The 16,184-nt window shown below is 37.0% G+C and overlaps 3 protein-coding genes across 4 annotated transcripts; 2 read left to right on the top strand and 1 right to left on the bottom strand.

Annotated features, from left to right (window-relative positions):
• The first annotated feature begins 1,253 nt into the window (after nucleotides 1-1,253).
• Nucleotides 1,254-6,964, top strand: LOC133721025 (probable inactive leucine-rich repeat receptor-like protein kinase At3g03770). 2 transcript variants are annotated; one of them, XM_062147530.1, is made up of 9 exons: nucleotides 1,254-1,666; nucleotides 1,775-1,897; nucleotides 2,270-3,744; nucleotides 4,127-4,260; nucleotides 4,828-5,068; nucleotides 5,463-5,668; nucleotides 5,742-5,812; nucleotides 6,177-6,288; nucleotides 6,552-6,964. In XM_062147530.1, the coding sequence occupies exons 3-9, from the start codon at nucleotides 2,409-2,411 to the stop codon at nucleotides 6,822-6,824; spliced, it is 2,373 nt and encodes a 790-aa protein (XP_062003514.1). In that variant the 5' UTR covers nucleotides 1,254-1,666; nucleotides 1,775-1,897; nucleotides 2,270-2,408; the 3' UTR covers nucleotides 6,825-6,964. The 2 variants fall into 2 exon arrangements, with proteins under 2 accessions (XP_062003514.1, XP_062003515.1); XM_062147531.1 differs by having other exon boundaries at nucleotides 1,257-1,666; nucleotides 5,760-5,812.
• An 810-nt stretch (nucleotides 6,965-7,774) lies between these two features.
• On the top strand, nucleotides 7,775-9,718 carry LOC133723795 (LOB domain-containing protein 20). The gene is made up of 2 exons (XM_062150661.1): nucleotides 7,775-8,712; nucleotides 8,792-9,718. The coding sequence occupies exons 1-2, from the start codon at nucleotides 8,293-8,295 to the stop codon at nucleotides 9,125-9,127; spliced, it is 756 nt and encodes a 251-aa protein (XP_062006645.1). The 5' UTR covers nucleotides 7,775-8,292; the 3' UTR covers nucleotides 9,128-9,718.
• A 180-nt stretch (nucleotides 9,719-9,898) lies between these two features.
• On the bottom strand, nucleotides 9,899-14,786 carry LOC133721966 (probable zinc metalloprotease EGY1, chloroplastic). The gene is made up of 10 exons (XM_062148744.1): nucleotides 14,407-14,786; nucleotides 13,511-13,975; nucleotides 13,268-13,408; nucleotides 12,054-12,155; nucleotides 11,451-11,662; nucleotides 11,200-11,250; nucleotides 11,051-11,120; nucleotides 10,669-10,737; nucleotides 10,340-10,390; nucleotides 9,899-10,257 (listed from the first exon to the last, which is right to left on the bottom strand). The coding sequence occupies exons 1-10, from the start codon at nucleotides 14,659-14,661 to the stop codon at nucleotides 10,099-10,101; spliced, it is 1,575 nt and encodes a 524-aa protein (XP_062004728.1). The 5' UTR covers nucleotides 14,662-14,786; the 3' UTR covers nucleotides 9,899-10,098.
• Nucleotides 14,787-16,184: the final 1,398 nt, after the last annotated feature.

Here is a 16,184-nt window from a genome sequence, read left to right as displayed (position 1 = left end):
TATTGGCTAGGTACTAAGAGATGTCTAGAAAATTTATTATCTTATCATTTAGCGAGGTTATTATTTTAGTACACAATAAAATTTTATTTATTTAGTCAAGATTATTAATTTATCGAACGTTCATTTATCAATGTTTTACTATATATTTATTTTAATTATATTAGACAATCATTTAACTACAATATGAATTTATATATCATAAATAAATATATGATAACGTATCTTCAATAATTGAAATTTTCAAATAAATTAATAGGTCCTACATTTATCTTAATTATTTTAGACAATCATTTAACTATAATAGGTAGGAGACAGAGAGCTCCTCCTGTCCTTTTCAGGTTAGGAAAATCATAAAAACTTGCATGTAGAATGGTTATGGCAGTCTAATCACATGGACATTAGAAATGGCCCTAATTATTGATCGAACCACCACCCCACCACCTAGCTTAAACTCATGCATCCATCCATATATCATAAATAATTAACTTACGTAATCAATTGTTAATAAATTATTTTATTATTTTATCTTGTGAATTAGACTAAAAAAATTAAATATATATTTTATATTTTTATTTTCAGAATGCATGAATCTAAGTTAAGCATTTTGAATCAAAAGAATCTAGGCATTTCATTTTTAGTTGGATCAATGTCTTTTTCCAGCCACACAAGTTGGGTCTCGTGGCTGGTTCACAGTGTCAATTTGGCTTTCGAATTTGGATTCAGTCTCATTTTGAGACTGATTTTGAGCCCAAAGTCATTTTGAGATTGATTTAAAATAGGTTGGGGATCCATTTTTCAGGACCAAGTCCCATTTTTGCTTTTAACTTTAGGATTGGAGATGCCCTAATAATGCAGCACACATTGTAGCAAGGAAGGCTTTAAATGGTTGTGACTTCATCTTTTACTCTTTTAGAAGGAGGTCGGACCACCTTGGTTTCATGAGGCTTTGTTAGTGGATTGTCATGTTTAATGTAACAGAGCGGTACTCTTTTTTATTTGCTCCTATTGAGATCACCTTTAGTTGTAATTGACCACGTTTAATAGTGAAAGTTTTATTCGATAAAGCTGTTTTTTTTTTTTTGTTCCCGGCCAAATTATGATGGAAGAGAACTTACTGTTAGCAGAAGAGAGAGAAGGAAAAGGCTGCAAAAGTGGGCCAGACGGCATCACAAAGTGACAAGACAATGGAAAGCCAAAGCTTGCCAGTTGCCAGATGATGTCTTCTGGTTGGTAGTGAGAAGACTCTTAGTACCCAGGCACACATTACATTCTGTGCCTGCCTAAGTGCCTAGCTTCCTTTATTAATTCCTATAGTGCACTCCACAATCAGAGCATTATAGATTTCTCAGGCAGTGAAATAAAGCTACCCTTGTTCCCTGTCAGAATCTCTCTTTTCTCTTTTGCTTTTAGTTCCAGTCCAACTATGGCTTACCTTTAGTCTTTACAAGAAGCATATCAGAAAATAAAGAGAGAAGAATGATGGCCTTGTGGAGGTTTAATCTTGAAAGAAAAAGAAAATAGCATGTGGGACTGTTTGTTGGAACCTTGTTTGTCACTGTATACATTGTCTTGTTGTGACTGTGATGCAAACAGAAAATGACTTCTGGAGAAGGAACCCGGCTTATGTGTCAGCAGCTAGGAAGATATTGAGGCATATCTGAAACAGGTCGTCAATTGAATGAGTGGTTCAAATATTATTTGGGTTTGACTAAAGCTGTTAATTTTTCTTTTTCTCTAGTGGTGGTTTTAGAGTTTTTCTTTTCTTTCAATTCAGGGATTCTAGAAATTTGCTTCCGGTGGTCAGTAAGTACTAACTACATTTGCAAGTCACAATCGTTAGTTTACCAGAGAGGCTTTGGCAAATGCTTCTGGAGGTGTAATTGGCCAATTCATTGAGGTAAACCTTCATGAATCCTTAATAGCTATGTCCGGTCAGTTGTGAAATTAATACGAGGCTACTCTAAAGAAACAGACACGGGCAGACGCACAATACTAATTGCTTTCATTAGTTCTGGTACAAATCTTGGTAGAAATATGTTGACATCAAGTTGTTGATAATGTCAAGTTACTTTTGGCACGTACTTTGTTCTCACTGATCTTGGTCCAATACTGACTTAAATACTGAAATCTGACTATATAGAACTACTTACACATCGAAAATCTTTATATATGATGCTAATATGATTGCAGGGGTTTCATATTACAATATTTGAATTTCATTCTTCAGACATATTAAAAATGATTACATATGATGCTGATATGATTGCAGGGGTCTGTTATGCTATATATGAAGCAGAGCTGTAGTAATTGGGATCAACAATGCAGAGGATAGTCTCTCATTGAGGTTATCCCCGCAGCTCGTCCAAACTGGAAGCTTGGCCCCTCCATCTGGTTCTGCCTGTAGTGCTATGGCAAGAGTATCTCCCCGTTTGATGCATTTGGTTCTTGTTATCATTCTATTTTCAGTTAGTCATGCCAAAAATAATTCATCCTCCCAAGCTCTGACCCTTTTCAGAATTCAGCGACTTCTAAACCTTCCTGCTGTTTTGAGTAGATCATATAACTACACAGATTTTTGCAACATCGAACCAAGTTTGTCTTTGACCGTCATATGCTATGAAGAAAAAATAACCCAGCTGCATATCATTGGTGAAAAAACTGCTCCTCTTTTGCCTCGAAACTTTTCAATTGATTTGTTCGTAACGACTCTTGTCAGACTTCCTAGCTTGAAGGTCCTCACATTGGTCTCTCTTGGTTTATGGGGACCTTTGCCTGGTAAAATCTCACAATTATCAGCACTGGAAATACTTAATGTGACTTCAAATTTCTTTTATGGTGTCATCCCTCAAGAGCTTTCATCACTATCAAGCCTCCAAACGCTTATACTTGATGATAACATGTTTTCTGGACCACTTCAAGATTGGATGAGTTCATTCCCTCTTCTGGCTGTTTTTAGTGCAAAGAAGAATTTGTTGAATGCATCTTTGCCCAACTCATTGAGTGGTTTGGTAAGTCTTAGAGTTCTTGGACTTTCTCATAACCACTTCTTTGGGGAAGTTCCTGATCTTAGTAGTTTGACAAACCTTCAAGTTCTTGAATTGGAAGATAATGCTTTAGGTCCTCAGTTTCCTAAACTTGGCAAGAAGTTGGTGACCCTTGTACTGAGTAAGAATAAATTTAGGTCTGGCATCCCTGCTGAAGTGAGCTCTTATCATCAGTTAGAACGGCTTGATCTTTCTTTCAATATGTTTGTCGGGCCATTTCCACCATCATTGCTATCTCTACCTTCCATAACTAATCTTAATGTTTCACGAAACAAATTCACAGGAATGCTTTTTGAAAATTTGTCTTGCAATGCTGAGCTTCAGTCTGTCGATTTGTCCTCAAATCTGTTGTCTGGAAGCTTACCTACATGTCTTCTGTCAGATTCTAAGGACAGTGTTGTCCTGTATGCTAGGAATTGTTTATCTACTGGAAATCAAAATCAACATCCACTTCCATTTTGCCGCAACGAAGCATTAGCTGTTGGAATCATCCCTGACAGAAGCAAGCAAAAAAGAGCTTCTAAATCGATTCTGGCAGTAGGTATAATTGGAGGAATTTTCGGAGGGGTTGTACTTGTCGGCCTAATTTTCTTCGTATATAGAAGAATGAAGACCAACAAGACAATGAAGAAGTCTCCAGCAAGATCAATAACAGAAAATGCATCAACTGGATATACCTCAAAGTTATTATCAGACGCAAGTAATCTCTCTCTCTCTCTCTCTCTCTCTCTCTCTCTCTCTCTCTCTCTCTCTCTCTCTCTCTATATATATATATATATATATATATATATATATATATATATATATAACACACACACATGGGGACACTAGTAGGCTAAGTGTAATTAGTTTATTCCTACTCAAATTTGTTCTTGAAAATTTGAATCTCGTTAGCTTAGCTATATTAATAGTTATGGCTGTAGATTGAAGTTAGAAACGCTCTGATAGTAGGAATACAAATTTAATGATATGAGTGAGACACTTATAAATTTCTCACCTTTTTCCAAGTTATTTATGTTCGACAACTTATAGGCCTCTGAGACTGAAAATTCGGTTAACATTATATTTCCTTTCACCTGAAGGATATATATCACAAACAATGAAGCTGGGAGCGCTTGGCCTACCAAGCTATCGAACGTTTTCGCTGGATGAACTTGAGGAGGCGACAAATAACTTTGATACATCTACGTTCATGGGTGAAGGCTCGCATGGACAGGTATATATTATAAATCTTTGACTTCTGTGTTGAAGCAGCATATGGTACTGATGAGTTTTTTATGCTGTTGAGTGCTATTTGGCCCATCAGTTTCTAAAAACTTTCAAGAATAAACATTCCTCATAAACCTCAAATAACTTTGATACAACTACACTCAGCTACTGATCACAATATAGAATTTCTTTACAGCTTCATAAATGACCATCCCCTGTCCCCTGTGCTGTTTTTCTTCTTCTATGTTTAAATTTATTCAGATGCAGATTTTCATAGTCTAAAAAGGATTACTGATTTTGATTTTGAAAAATTAATTAGTTTTATCATTTGTTTCATTCTGGTGAAGAGATAATTTTGTTACAAGTCCTTTACCCTTTTTCATTTTTTAAGCTTTTCATCATCTAAGATTATGTTATTCATGGAGTGTATCCGGAAAGCATCCATTCTTCTGGTTTGGACTACCAGAACTATCTTTAGATTTCTACTATAGGAAAAATAAAATAAATTGTTGAAACTTGAGAGTAGTAGCTCATTAGAGTATAACTCCATGTTTTGTTCGTCTGATTTTCGCAGATGTACAGAGGCCAGTTAAAGGATGGTTCTTTTGTTGCCATCAGATGCTTAAAAATGAAAACAAGTCACAGTACTCAAAATTTCATGCACCATATAGAGCTCATTTTGAAACTAAGGCATCGTCATTTGGTCAGTGCTCTTGGACACTGCTTTGAGTGTTACTTGGATGATTCTAGTGTCAGCAGAATATTTCTTGTTTTCGAATATGTACCAAATGGCACACTAAGAAGCTGGATCTCTGGTAATTCATGAACTCTTTCATTCATATTATCAGATAAAGGATACTGATTGAAGTGACTACCTGTAATAACTGTCATAAAATATTTAAGATTTTCTTTTCTGTTTTCCTTTTTTTTTTTTTCCTGAACATTTCATACGTCTTCCTTGGAGTAATATTCTGTTTATATCTCTAGAGATCATTTATTTGATAGGAAATTGTGCTACTTCCTAGGCGATAGTTAAGACACGCAAACTCTGATTTTTCTCCAGATAACAAATGGTTCTTATGTTTTTTGTAAGAATACACAGCAAGTGACAACTAAACACCACTTGTCTCATCCATCCTGAAACTTTTCCCATCTGTTTCATACATTTTTTGTTGAACTTATCTACTTATGTCATATTTTATTATGTAGAGGGACATCCCAGACGATCACTTACTTGGACTCAACGCATCTCAGCTGCAATAGGCATAGCAAATGGCATTCAGTTTTTGCAGACAGGGATCATCCCCGGTGTATATTCAAATAAACTTAAAATAACAGATATTTTACTGGATCAGAATCTTGTTGCAAAGATTAGCAGTTATAACCTTCCGCTCCTAGAAGAAAATATGGAGCAGGTGAGCAGAAAGCTGTACTGCATTGGGTTTTGAATTCAATTTCTCGAAGCAATTATTTGAAATTGGATTTCAGTCCTCTTCATCTTTGCAGGTTGGTGAAGGAGTTTCTTCAGGTGGATCCACAAGTTCCCATGTTGGTGCAAGGTCTGCAATGGAAATTTTAAATGACTCAAGTTACATAGGAAACTAGTTTAATACATACTAATGCATGGTCTTGAAAACATATATAACTTTAAAATCTCTGTTAGGCAGGCAATCATCAGTGTATTTATATGTGCTATGATAGGTCTGGAGGTTTAATCATGTGTCCACAATAGTTGAATCTTATTACTTTTGATGATGATCTTTGCTTCTGTTAATGTTGAGATGTTGTTACCTCTTGCCTTTCTGAGAGAGCTCTTGACCCCACATCTAGTCACTCTACACTACAGGACCATATATTAATTATTTCGCTAACATGTATGTGTTATATGTAGTATTGTAATCACAATAATATGTTGTTTATTAGGATGAAACATGAGGATGCAACTGATGTTCACGATTTTGGAGTAATATTGCTGGAAATGATCAAGGGAAGACCAGTCAAGTCTATGACTCAAGTGGGAGTTTTGAAAGATCAGGTAATAGAACTCTGATTCGTTCTTATATTTTCTTTAGAAACTCCATTTCCCATTTTGGAAAACAAAAAAGAAATATTTATAACTGACAGTCTGGGGTGATGAACTTCGCTAAGCTGTTGCCATAAAAATAAACCAAATATCAGTCCTAGATGTTTGGATCCGAAATCCAACTATAATTTGGAACACCAAAACAGGGTTGTGTGGTGTATATTTTTGAATGAAAACTAATTCCTGTCTTTTCTACATTTTTTAACCTCGTGCAGCTACAAGTGGTTATTGCAGCTGATGATGCAGCTCGAAGAAGCATGGTTGATCCACGAGTTAAGCAGACATGCTTGGATCAATCATTGAAGACAATGATGGAAATTTGTGTCAGGTGTCTGCACAACGAGCCGGCAGATAGACCTTCTTTCGATGATGTTCTGTGGAACTTGCAGTATGCTGCACAGGTTCAGGATGCATGGCAGCTGGGAGAATGCTTGAGCAGTGATGGTTCCCCAGTTTCACCTTCACAACCTCCACGTCTCACCTTTTAGTATGTAGCAAGTTGCAGGTTCCAATTATCATGTTTCTGGTATTCATATATATGCACCTCACTTGTTAGCTCCTTGTGTAACTGATGAACATATACCTATAATTTTTAAAAGTATAGATCGGGTATCATTTGGCTACTAAACTTCTCCTAGTCTTAAGACTACAAACCTCCATCCAATGTAAAGGGGAGGAAAACAAAAAACAAAAAAACAAAAACAAAGACAAAGACAAAACTAGAACATATATAATTATTGCACTGCAGAAAGAGCAGTTTCCTACATTCCACAAAGAGATGGCTTCATTTTCCTCATGCCCAATGCCCCACTAGTTTTGCCTAAATGTTTATTCTCCTTACCCGTGTGTTTATTTTCCTCATCCGTGCTAGAACGTTACCTTATCCTCACATCCAGCATGATATATTATTGGAAGACCCTAGGGATCGATTCAATTAAATGACGAGACATAGGGGCTTTGTACTGCAGCTATCAGACTAGATTTCATGGTAGTACAGGATCTCTTTCGATCTCTCAAAAGTCTTGTTACGGTCTCAATTTTGTTTCTAATGATTTTTTTTTTTTTTTGAATAAAACTAATGATTTTCTTTAAATCATCGCATATTAGATTCACAATGCTAGAATTTTGCGTTCTTCAATGGGGCTCCTAGTGCATGGTTTCCAGAATTTCTTCTTCGGAGGATTGTACATGTTTTCTGTAAGGGGAGCTAAATTTCTGTAAACCAACTAGAAAACATTGTTGGTGTATTCGCTAGATGTGGGTGGATGATATATAAATTAGTCGAGTCGATTCATGTCTCATGAGATGGTGCATATTGATAGTGTTGTACAAAGATTGCTAGGTAGCAGCTACTTGAGTGTGAGGGTGAGGGTGAGCCATTGCCAGGCCATGCACTTTGAGTCGTTTCTATTTCGATCGCTTCCCACACGCCACGGGCAATACAAATCTTGTGCCCTTTCCATCAACAATACACAACACAACACAACCAACCTTGTGCAAGTTCCATCCATACATGGCTCATTATTATATATACTCTGCTCAAAACTAACACCCATTAGTACAATATTTAATTATAATTAAAAGAATAATTAATACATTGCTCTCATGAGTCATGAGACATGGCCTTTGCACGTGCAGTTGACACCATGAAATTGCAGACTCTTCACATATTTCATCACTCCCCCAACTTCACCAACCTCATAACGTCTCTCTCTCTCTCTCTCTCTCTGCGTTGCCAACGGTTTCACGAGACTAGTGTGCACTTCTTTCCCTCCAGTAAAATGCTGCTGCTACATATGTATCTATATATAAAGGGACTAAGCAGCAGGCAGCTAGAAAACCACCACCAGCATATATGCACTCATCTGTTTTGTTCCCTCTTAATTAATTAACAACAAGGCTCCATCTATATAGCTGCTAGACATTCTTGTTTCTAGCAAGCTAGCTAGGCTTCCAATGGCTGATCAGCCACAACCACAAGGGAATCATCGTGGCACTTCTGAAAGCTGCCGTCGAAAGGCCACATCCGCAGCCACTGGAAAGCAGCAGCAGCAGCGAACAGAGGTAGATCATCATCTTCATCATCATCAATCCAGTAGTACTGCAGCTTCAGCTCCGTGTGGGGCATGCAAGTTTTTGAGAAGGAAGTGCATTAGTGGTTGCATCTTTGCTCCCCATTTTGGATCAGACCAGGGAGCCGCGAGGTTTGCTGCGGTGCACAAGGTGTTTGGCGCAAGTAATGTCTCAAAGCTTTTGCTGCACATACCTTTGAACCGCAGGAATGATACTGTCGTTACAATATCCTACGAGGCTCAAGCTCGCCTCTCCGACCCGGTTTATGGTTGTGTATCCACCATTCTTGCTTTACAACAACAGGTTAAAAAATAATATATTATTAATTAGTTACACCAACTCGTTCTGATCGATAATATTATTGACACTAGTTAATTTTTAGGTTGCATCTTTACAAACCGAGCTCGCAATGGTGCAAACTCAGCTGATAAACAGTAGATTTGCATTTGCAAATGCCATTCAAAGCTCGCAGCATCAGGAACAACAGCAAAACATGGCATTGCTGCAGCCTGCCTACTCCAACAACTCATCTGCTTCAACTAACCCGATCAACATGAGCAGCTTCACCTCCAATTTTAATCATGACCTCGCAGCTGAGACAGCACCATGTTCCCACAGCTTGGAGCCTCTTCTGCTCTCAAGGCCTTCTCAAGATGAAGAAGAAGATGAGCAACAAAGTCAAGTGCCCCACCATTTTGCTAGTGATCGATATACTTAATGTCCACAAAATAGTATTTGCTTCCTTCTTTCTTTTTTATTTTCTTTTATCTCTTAGCATACAAATATCCTGACAATATACAGTTATACTTTTAAGTCACCCATTGCTAAGTGATTTGCACTGGATGCTCGTAAACACCGGAGCTAAATAAAAACTGTTACAAGTATAAAATAAACTATGAAAATAGCATACAACAATGCACCTATATATCTATTTTCCTTATTCTCTCTTAAAATTGCAGTTTTTTTTTTTTTTTATGAAAGGCGTTTGGAACCCAGCCAAAAGAAGATGAAATTGCATGTTAAGAGAGAATAAGTAAGATATTTGATATAATCAAAAGAAAATAACAAAGCTGACAACAGTCTTTTACTCTAGTAATTAAGCTACTGAATGATATTTTTTTTTGTTTTTTTTGGCCAGAATAGTAAGCTACTGAATGATAAGTTACCAGACATCTAAAACTGCAGACTGCTCTCCAGTTAATTTTATTTGAACTTTTGAAAGGGCATCTCGAATGGATGCGGGTGAGGGTCGAAATTTCGAGAATTATGATCAGCGTTGTTGTGCAGTCGGCTTGATCACCTACGCCGTCGAAAAGGAACTCGATCAATCCAAGGTGACAGACGTGGAGATGCTAGAAAAATTTATTAAGTTCCATAGAAGTCTGAATATGAAGTTTAGTAGTCTTATGCCCCCATTAAGATAAAGGTTAAATCATATTCGGACCCCATTAAGTTTCTAAAAAAAATAAAAAATAAAAAAAATAAAAGATAAAAAAGTTGTATCTACATGTCATTTAATGAATGGATAAAGTTATTTTTTTAAATGTACTAGTACTGTAATCCTCATTGCTAGTGGCATTTACCAGGCTGACTGCATATTCAATATCAGACTTCAGATTTTCAGAGGCATCGCCTTACACTATGAATCAGGTAAAATTTACTTCTTTCAGAGTTTCAGATATAAATACATCAAAATATGCTGACAAGACCTATACCTAGCTCCTCTGCAAGCTCATCCCATACCGGAAGGAGCGTCAGCACCACAAGGAAAATAGCCACTGTAACAATTGTTTTCCTCCATGTTCCAACCTCCGTTACATCATTTAGGCAAGGTTTCTCTGGAGTCCTCTGAGCATATAGTTCAAATACTATCATGAGATAGAAGATTGTTGAATCATGTAAACCAAATGTATAATTCTTATCTGCAAACCTGGCATATGAGCACGTAGAGTCCCCATGGAAGTGACAAAGGTCCACCGAGCTGAAAGGAAAGAGCAAATAACAAGATCAAATTTTAAAAAGGAAGTAGGAACAAATACTAACAAAGGCTATGTAAGTCGGAGGTAGGAGTAACTAGGGACACGAAAAACATCACATGCTTGATTACCAAATTTAACAGCTTCTATAGTGGGAAATAACTGAAGAATTGTAATATTTGTGGAAACCCAGTATTGGAAACAAAGATAATATGTATTTGTGGAAACCCAGATTGGAAACAAGGATAATATGTTATGCTGAAGTTGTAAAAATTGGACATACCACTCCCAATCCGAGCAATGTGTAAGTTGTCAAACCAAACGCAATCAGTGCATTTTTTCCAAAAGCACCCTGCAGGTATATGTCATTAAATTTCCGTAGAAGTCATACATGCAACAACAACAATAATAATTAAAATAAAAAAATAAAAAATAAAAATAGGTTTTTGCCAACAAGAGAATCCCGCAACCATCACCGTATCACATTACTAAAAGACTAAATAAATTTAAATGAAGATTTTGTGAAGTCATCATAATCAAACTGGGGAAAAGATCGCTGCACAATCTTGCAAAACAAGATTTCATAAGCTCCATCTTACACTTTGCTTCTTCAGCCTCAAAGATGTAATTTTACCAGTTCAAATCATAAGGGAGAAAATCATCACCTGCACAGCTCTTCCACCATCAAGACAGCCCACTGGAAGCATATTAAAAGCCGTAGTTGTCAACCCACACCTGCAGTTGTTGAACTTGTCACAGGCATGTTACACATTGCAATAAAGCTAATAACTATCAGTTAGAAATAGTAAGTTACCAGCCAGCAATCATAAGAGGATGAATTGCAACAGTCGCAGCATGCATTGATCTGCATGTGTTCACACTACCATGTCAACTACGAATATCATGAAGAGAAATAAATTGAAACTAATTTTAAAGAGATAAATGAGGCTTAGATGTGAGAAAATAGTCCTCTATTAATTCCAACTAGTTTATATCTGCCTTCTAGGTCATGTACAAACAAAAATCTTGATTCAATAGTGCTACAGAAGCAAAGAAAGGACATACGCATAACCAAGAGTAGCTCTACTGATGAGTCCTAGAAGCAAAGAACCTTGAAACAGCATGCTTGGAACCTGCACCAGCTCTTCTGTGGCATTGGGATTAGATGAGAGCAGCAGACCTACACTAAACATTGACAATGACAGTGCAAAACCAGCAAACGGGCCTGCAAGTGAAATGTCGACTTGTGTGCTCCGATCGGGAAGAATGGATTTAAACTACAAAACCAAACTTAACTATCAGAAGATCATAAGAAATATGGGTCTAGACGCACACGTTATGAATATTCAAGCAAAGGAAGCCACGACTATTCATCAAACTAATGCATCAATTATGGTAAACACAAAAAATCACAATTATGACAAGAGTATAACAACTTTTAATCTAGAATTCCTTCCAGATCAATTGTAAGGAATTTCTCCCATGTATACTGAAATCCCTAATATAGCGATTTCTTAACCAAATTATTAAGCGAACCAGGTCAATTAAACCAACACTGCCAATTCAGGGAATTCACTCCTACATAGATTCTCTAATGCAGTATTAAAGATACTTTCAAACAAGTGCCATTACATGTTTTGAATTGCTATACATGGATAATTAGGATACCTGAGTGATTGCGCCAAAGCTGCCAAGTGTAATATTAGGAATGAAGTAAGGAATGCTAAGTTTTACTTTCTTTGGAAAAGCAGCCAGAAGATGCCCAACTTCCTGCAAGTAATCAACTAATCTGACTCCATCATAATCATATTTATATAAATCCAAACATAAAATTAATTGGAATCAGATATGAAATATGGATTTGGAGTAAGGCTTAGTATAGGGATACATTTCTGTTTTTTTTTTTTTGTTTTTTTTTTAATAGAATCAAACTGTTATTATCAAAGGAGGAAGAAGAAAATTGGGGACAAGGTGTCGACTGGATATAGAAAGCTAACGACAGGTAGAGAAAACATTAAAAAAGAAAATGAATGAGAGGACACAGTGTAGAGCATATAAATTTCTTTCTTTCTTGTTTTTTTTTTTTTTAATTTATTTTTATATAAAATACATAAAGGTATATCTTAAAAGGAAAAAGTTGACAAATGAATAACTTATGATTATCGTGGCAGTCACTCAAACAACCTGCCGAATAAGAGATCTCCACTTCATGCTGCTAGCCCATTATGGAAATTTTTCAGATTCTCTCTCACTTTTAGACACACTAGTTGGCAAAGAAGTGAAGGACAGAAATAAATGTACTCTATAATTAAGTGTGAATTGATGCTTTTAGTTCAGAGGAGTCATAACCAACAAAATTTCTACAACATTTTGCAATCACTCATATTTTCACTAAATTTTTACACATATTTTCACTATTTTAATAGAGTAAGTCAATTAATTTGAATGTCTCATCTGACAGGCTTCCAATGTAAGATCCGACGCACTTACTATAGAAAAAATATTAAATGTCAAAGTGCCATAAACTGAAAACAACAAACAAATAGGCTAAATAAAGTAAATTTCAATTTTTTCTGCTGGTTGCTTCCAGATGATATAGATTTTTGTGTGAAGTATACATATGATTAAGCTCATCAGTCAACTTGAACAACAGACATGAGCATATAATTACCACCAAATCTCACATCAGCCATAACAACGTAAAGCACTATTAGTCAGCTTTGTCTTATCTTAGGCCTCAGCATAACGGAGGGTACCAAACGGATAACTATGATCTATAACAGGGACAAAAAGAAGATCATAAAAAATTAATGAAAAACTTGGCTAAAAAGCCTAGAAGAATAGCCATTTTATACATATAAACATGCTATTGATCTACTTACATGAAATAGCAAAACCCCAAGAACACCATAGGCTAAGGGCAAAGCTGACTCCACAAACGGGAATAGCAGCTCCATTTCTGGTGGGTCAATAGCATTTGGATCTGTAAAATACTTGACAACCTCTGGTGGAAGTCTATTTATCTGTTTGATAAATACAGGAAAGCACATAGTTACTTTAAAAATGAGAAAGAAATCAATTGCTGAAGAAGAAGTTGAAAAATAAGGAGGAGAACTTTAGCATACCTGAGATGCAATTCCTAACTCTACAGATGATCCAATTGTTAGAAGAAATAACAAGAGCGCAATTACATATTGCCAAAGTGTTGTTGGGCCTGGTTCCGAGACCTCTTTCCGGAGCAGACCAAAGCTAACACGAGGCCCACCACGCGGATCTAGATCTTCTGAATTGGGTTCCTCCACCATAAAAAGGTTGTACTTATTACCTGTAACCTCAGCTAGCAGAGTCTGGAATTTGGCAAATACGTCTTCTCTCTTTCCCCTCAAATTACCAAGGAAAAGAATGCCCTCCCCAAGGTCTCCAAATGGCTCCTCTTTAGTCACCCAAAAAGTAGAATAGCCAAAAAGCTTTTCTTTAATGAGCTTTACATCAGCAGGATCAACCTTCTCAGGTCCAAGGAGTTCCATCAGCTTAAAGGAGTCGACTTGGAAATTATTGTAAGCGGTTCCAAGTGGTGATGTAGGTGGTGGCTGAAGGACATATTGATAAATTATTGTTATCATAATCAAATGTTCTAACTTCTAAGAGCATATGCATATATCTGCAGTGAGAGTCAGTTAATTTCACTGAAGATATGCCATTAAAAAAAAGGTACGTGCAATTTATCAGTTGATGAAGGCAAAAGAAATGTATAATTCATGGACTGCCTAGCCTGCGACTTTTAAAAATTCAGCTATTTTCTTTCTCGCACTATACAATGAAATGTCGACAACTTTTATGAGCTCAGTCTCAGACTAGAGTGCATTCCAAAGTTGAGAGCGAGGTCTGGATTTTTAACAAGAATAAGCCCGACTAACACAGAAGATGAACTGAAACGAATCCTGATACACATAAAACCCATATGTATGGAACCCAGAAAATCCAATTAAAACATAAGTTATGAAGAGAAGAAAGAAAGTACCCTGGAAGTGGAAGGGAGGGAAGCAGGGTCGTTGCTGCGTGTATCTTCGGCAGCCTCGTCTTTTGACTTGTTGCTACTACTAGTCTTTCCCTCATCGTCGTTAGAAGAAGTATAACATCTCCATCTCAGCCTCTTCATGCTTCCTCCGCACAACAAGCATGAATTCTTGTTTCTCTTGCTCCATTGGAATCTTGGAATTTCTGGGTATTTCACACTCAAATTAAAATCCACGCTGCTCAAACTAAGCGTTCCCATTTAACACCAATCAAACTAGAACACCATTTGGGATGGGAACTGGCAAGCCAAGGGAGATACTGACAGACACAGCTGCTGCCCGCTTTTGCTCCTTTTGCTCTGGGCTGTGGCTACAAAAGAATATCTTCTCTGCACAAACCAGTATTTCAAATATATATATATTTTTGGAATTATTTTCAGAAATTGAAATTGACAATACCTTTTTTTTTAGGGTTTTTGTTCATTTACCTTAATTCCCCAAAACACTCTCATTAAGTTTTTTTTTTTTTTTTTTGGTTTTTAATTTTTCTGTTTTTTTTAGACTATTTTACCCTCACCATTTGTTACATAGAGAGAGAGAGAGAATGGAAGAGAGAGAAACCAATCAAACCATACCTTTTTTTAAGGGTCCTTGACCCAAAGCACCAAAATTGGCAAAAACTATCTCACTTACCCCAGCAACAGATTTTTATTCTCATTAACCCAATTTAAAGAGAAATGACAACTTTGCCAATAACTTAATTAAGAAATTGCATCATGCCACTCTCATCTCTCTCCTCCCTTCGATCTCTCTCTCTCTCTCTCTTCAATTCCAAAGTAGAGCTATGGAATCGAGTTTGTCTTCACTGCACGACCCTCACCATCTCTCTCATAACCTAACCTTTCGAACCTTAAGCCCATACTGAATCGCCGGAATCTCAACCTACAGTTTCAAACCAATTCCACCGTCTCCGTTTCCATCTCGAGCTCAATCTCCAAAACCAAACCGATCACCTCTTCCACACCCAAACCGGCCTTGAGCCCAGTCTACGCTCCCACACCTTCGAACTGAGACCTCCGGATCCCTCACAGCCTCCGCCTACTCTTCCATTTCAGCCGGTGATGGAAAACAAGGCTGAGCAACCGTCGATAGAATCGAGGAATCACGAGTTCCGCGCGATGAGGAAAACAGGGCTGAGCCACCTCCTGGACGCCTCGCCGTCTCCTTGGCGTCGCCGATGGCCTCATGGACGCCTCCGGTGCTCAACCTAGGCTGTGGCAGAGAAGAAAGATGATTGGGTGCCCAAATCAATTTCTCTCTTTCCTTTTTTTTTTTGTGTGGTAAAATGGGGGCAAAATGCCCAGTATGGAAGAAAAAATGAAAAAAAAAAAAAAAAAAAAGTTCTATTGGGCCAATAGAAGTATGTTAAAGGTCTATTGGGGGGCAATAGACGTTTTGAATTGATGTAATCTTCTCATTTTTTTTCTTTAATTAAAGTTTTATTTATCTAAATCTAGGGAGATTAGTTTCCATTTCGGCGATTGAAAGTTCTATTAGAGGGCAATAGACGTCTACTAAGGGGAAATAGACGTCTATTGGGCCAATAGAAGTGTGTTAAAGGTCTATTGGGGAACAATAGACGTCTATTGGGGGCAATAGACGTTTTGAATTGATGTAATCTTATTGTTTTTTTTCTTTAATTAAAGTTTTATTTGTCTAAATCTAGGGAGATTAGTTTCCATTTCAGCGATTGAAAGTTCTATTAGAGGGTAATAGACGTCTA

This window comes from Rosa rugosa, chromosome 7 (genome assembly GCF_958449725.1).
Source record: "Rosa rugosa chromosome 7, drRosRugo1.1, whole genome shotgun sequence".
NCBI classification, from domain to species: domain Eukaryota; kingdom Viridiplantae; phylum Streptophyta; class Magnoliopsida; order Rosales; family Rosaceae; genus Rosa; species Rosa rugosa.
This window is presented reverse-complemented; position numbering and strand designations above follow the sequence as displayed.

What these genes read in the sequence shown, in the direction of transcription:
- LOC133723795 (XM_062150661.1), top strand. Translation starts at nt 8,293, where the DNA reads ATGGCTGATCAGCCACAACCACAAGGGAATCATCGTGGCACTTCTGAA. An exon ending in TTCTTGCTTTACAACAACAG is followed by an intron (nt 8,713 to 8,791) that starts GTTAAAAAATAA and finishes GTTAATTTTTAG; the next exon opens with GTTGCATCTTTACAAACCGA.
- LOC133721025 (XM_062147530.1), top strand. Translation starts at nt 2,409, where the DNA reads ATGGCAAGAGTATCTCCCCGTTTGATGCATTTGGTTCTTGTTATCATT. An exon ending in AAAGTTATTATCAGACGCAA is followed by an intron (nt 3,745 to 4,126) that starts GTAATCTCTCTC and finishes TTTCACCTGAAG; the next exon opens with GATATATATCACAAACAATG. An exon ending in TGGGAGTTTTGAAAGATCAG is followed by an intron (nt 6,289 to 6,551) that starts GTAATAGAACTC and finishes AACCTCGTGCAG; the next exon opens with CTACAAGTGGTTATTGCAGC.
- LOC133721966 (XM_062148744.1), bottom strand. Translation starts at nt 14,661, where the DNA reads ATGGGAACGCTTAGTTTGAGCAGCGTGGATTTTAATTTGAGTGTGAAA. An exon ending in CCTCTTATGATTGCTGGCTG is followed by an intron (nt 11,121 to 11,199) that starts GTAACTTACTAT and finishes CAACAACTGCAG; the next exon opens with GTGTGGGTTGACAACTACGG. An exon ending in CATTGCTCGGATTGGGAGTG is followed by an intron (nt 10,391 to 10,668) that starts GTATGTCCAATT and finishes CTTTCCTTTCAG; the next exon opens with CTCGGTGGACCTTTGTCACT.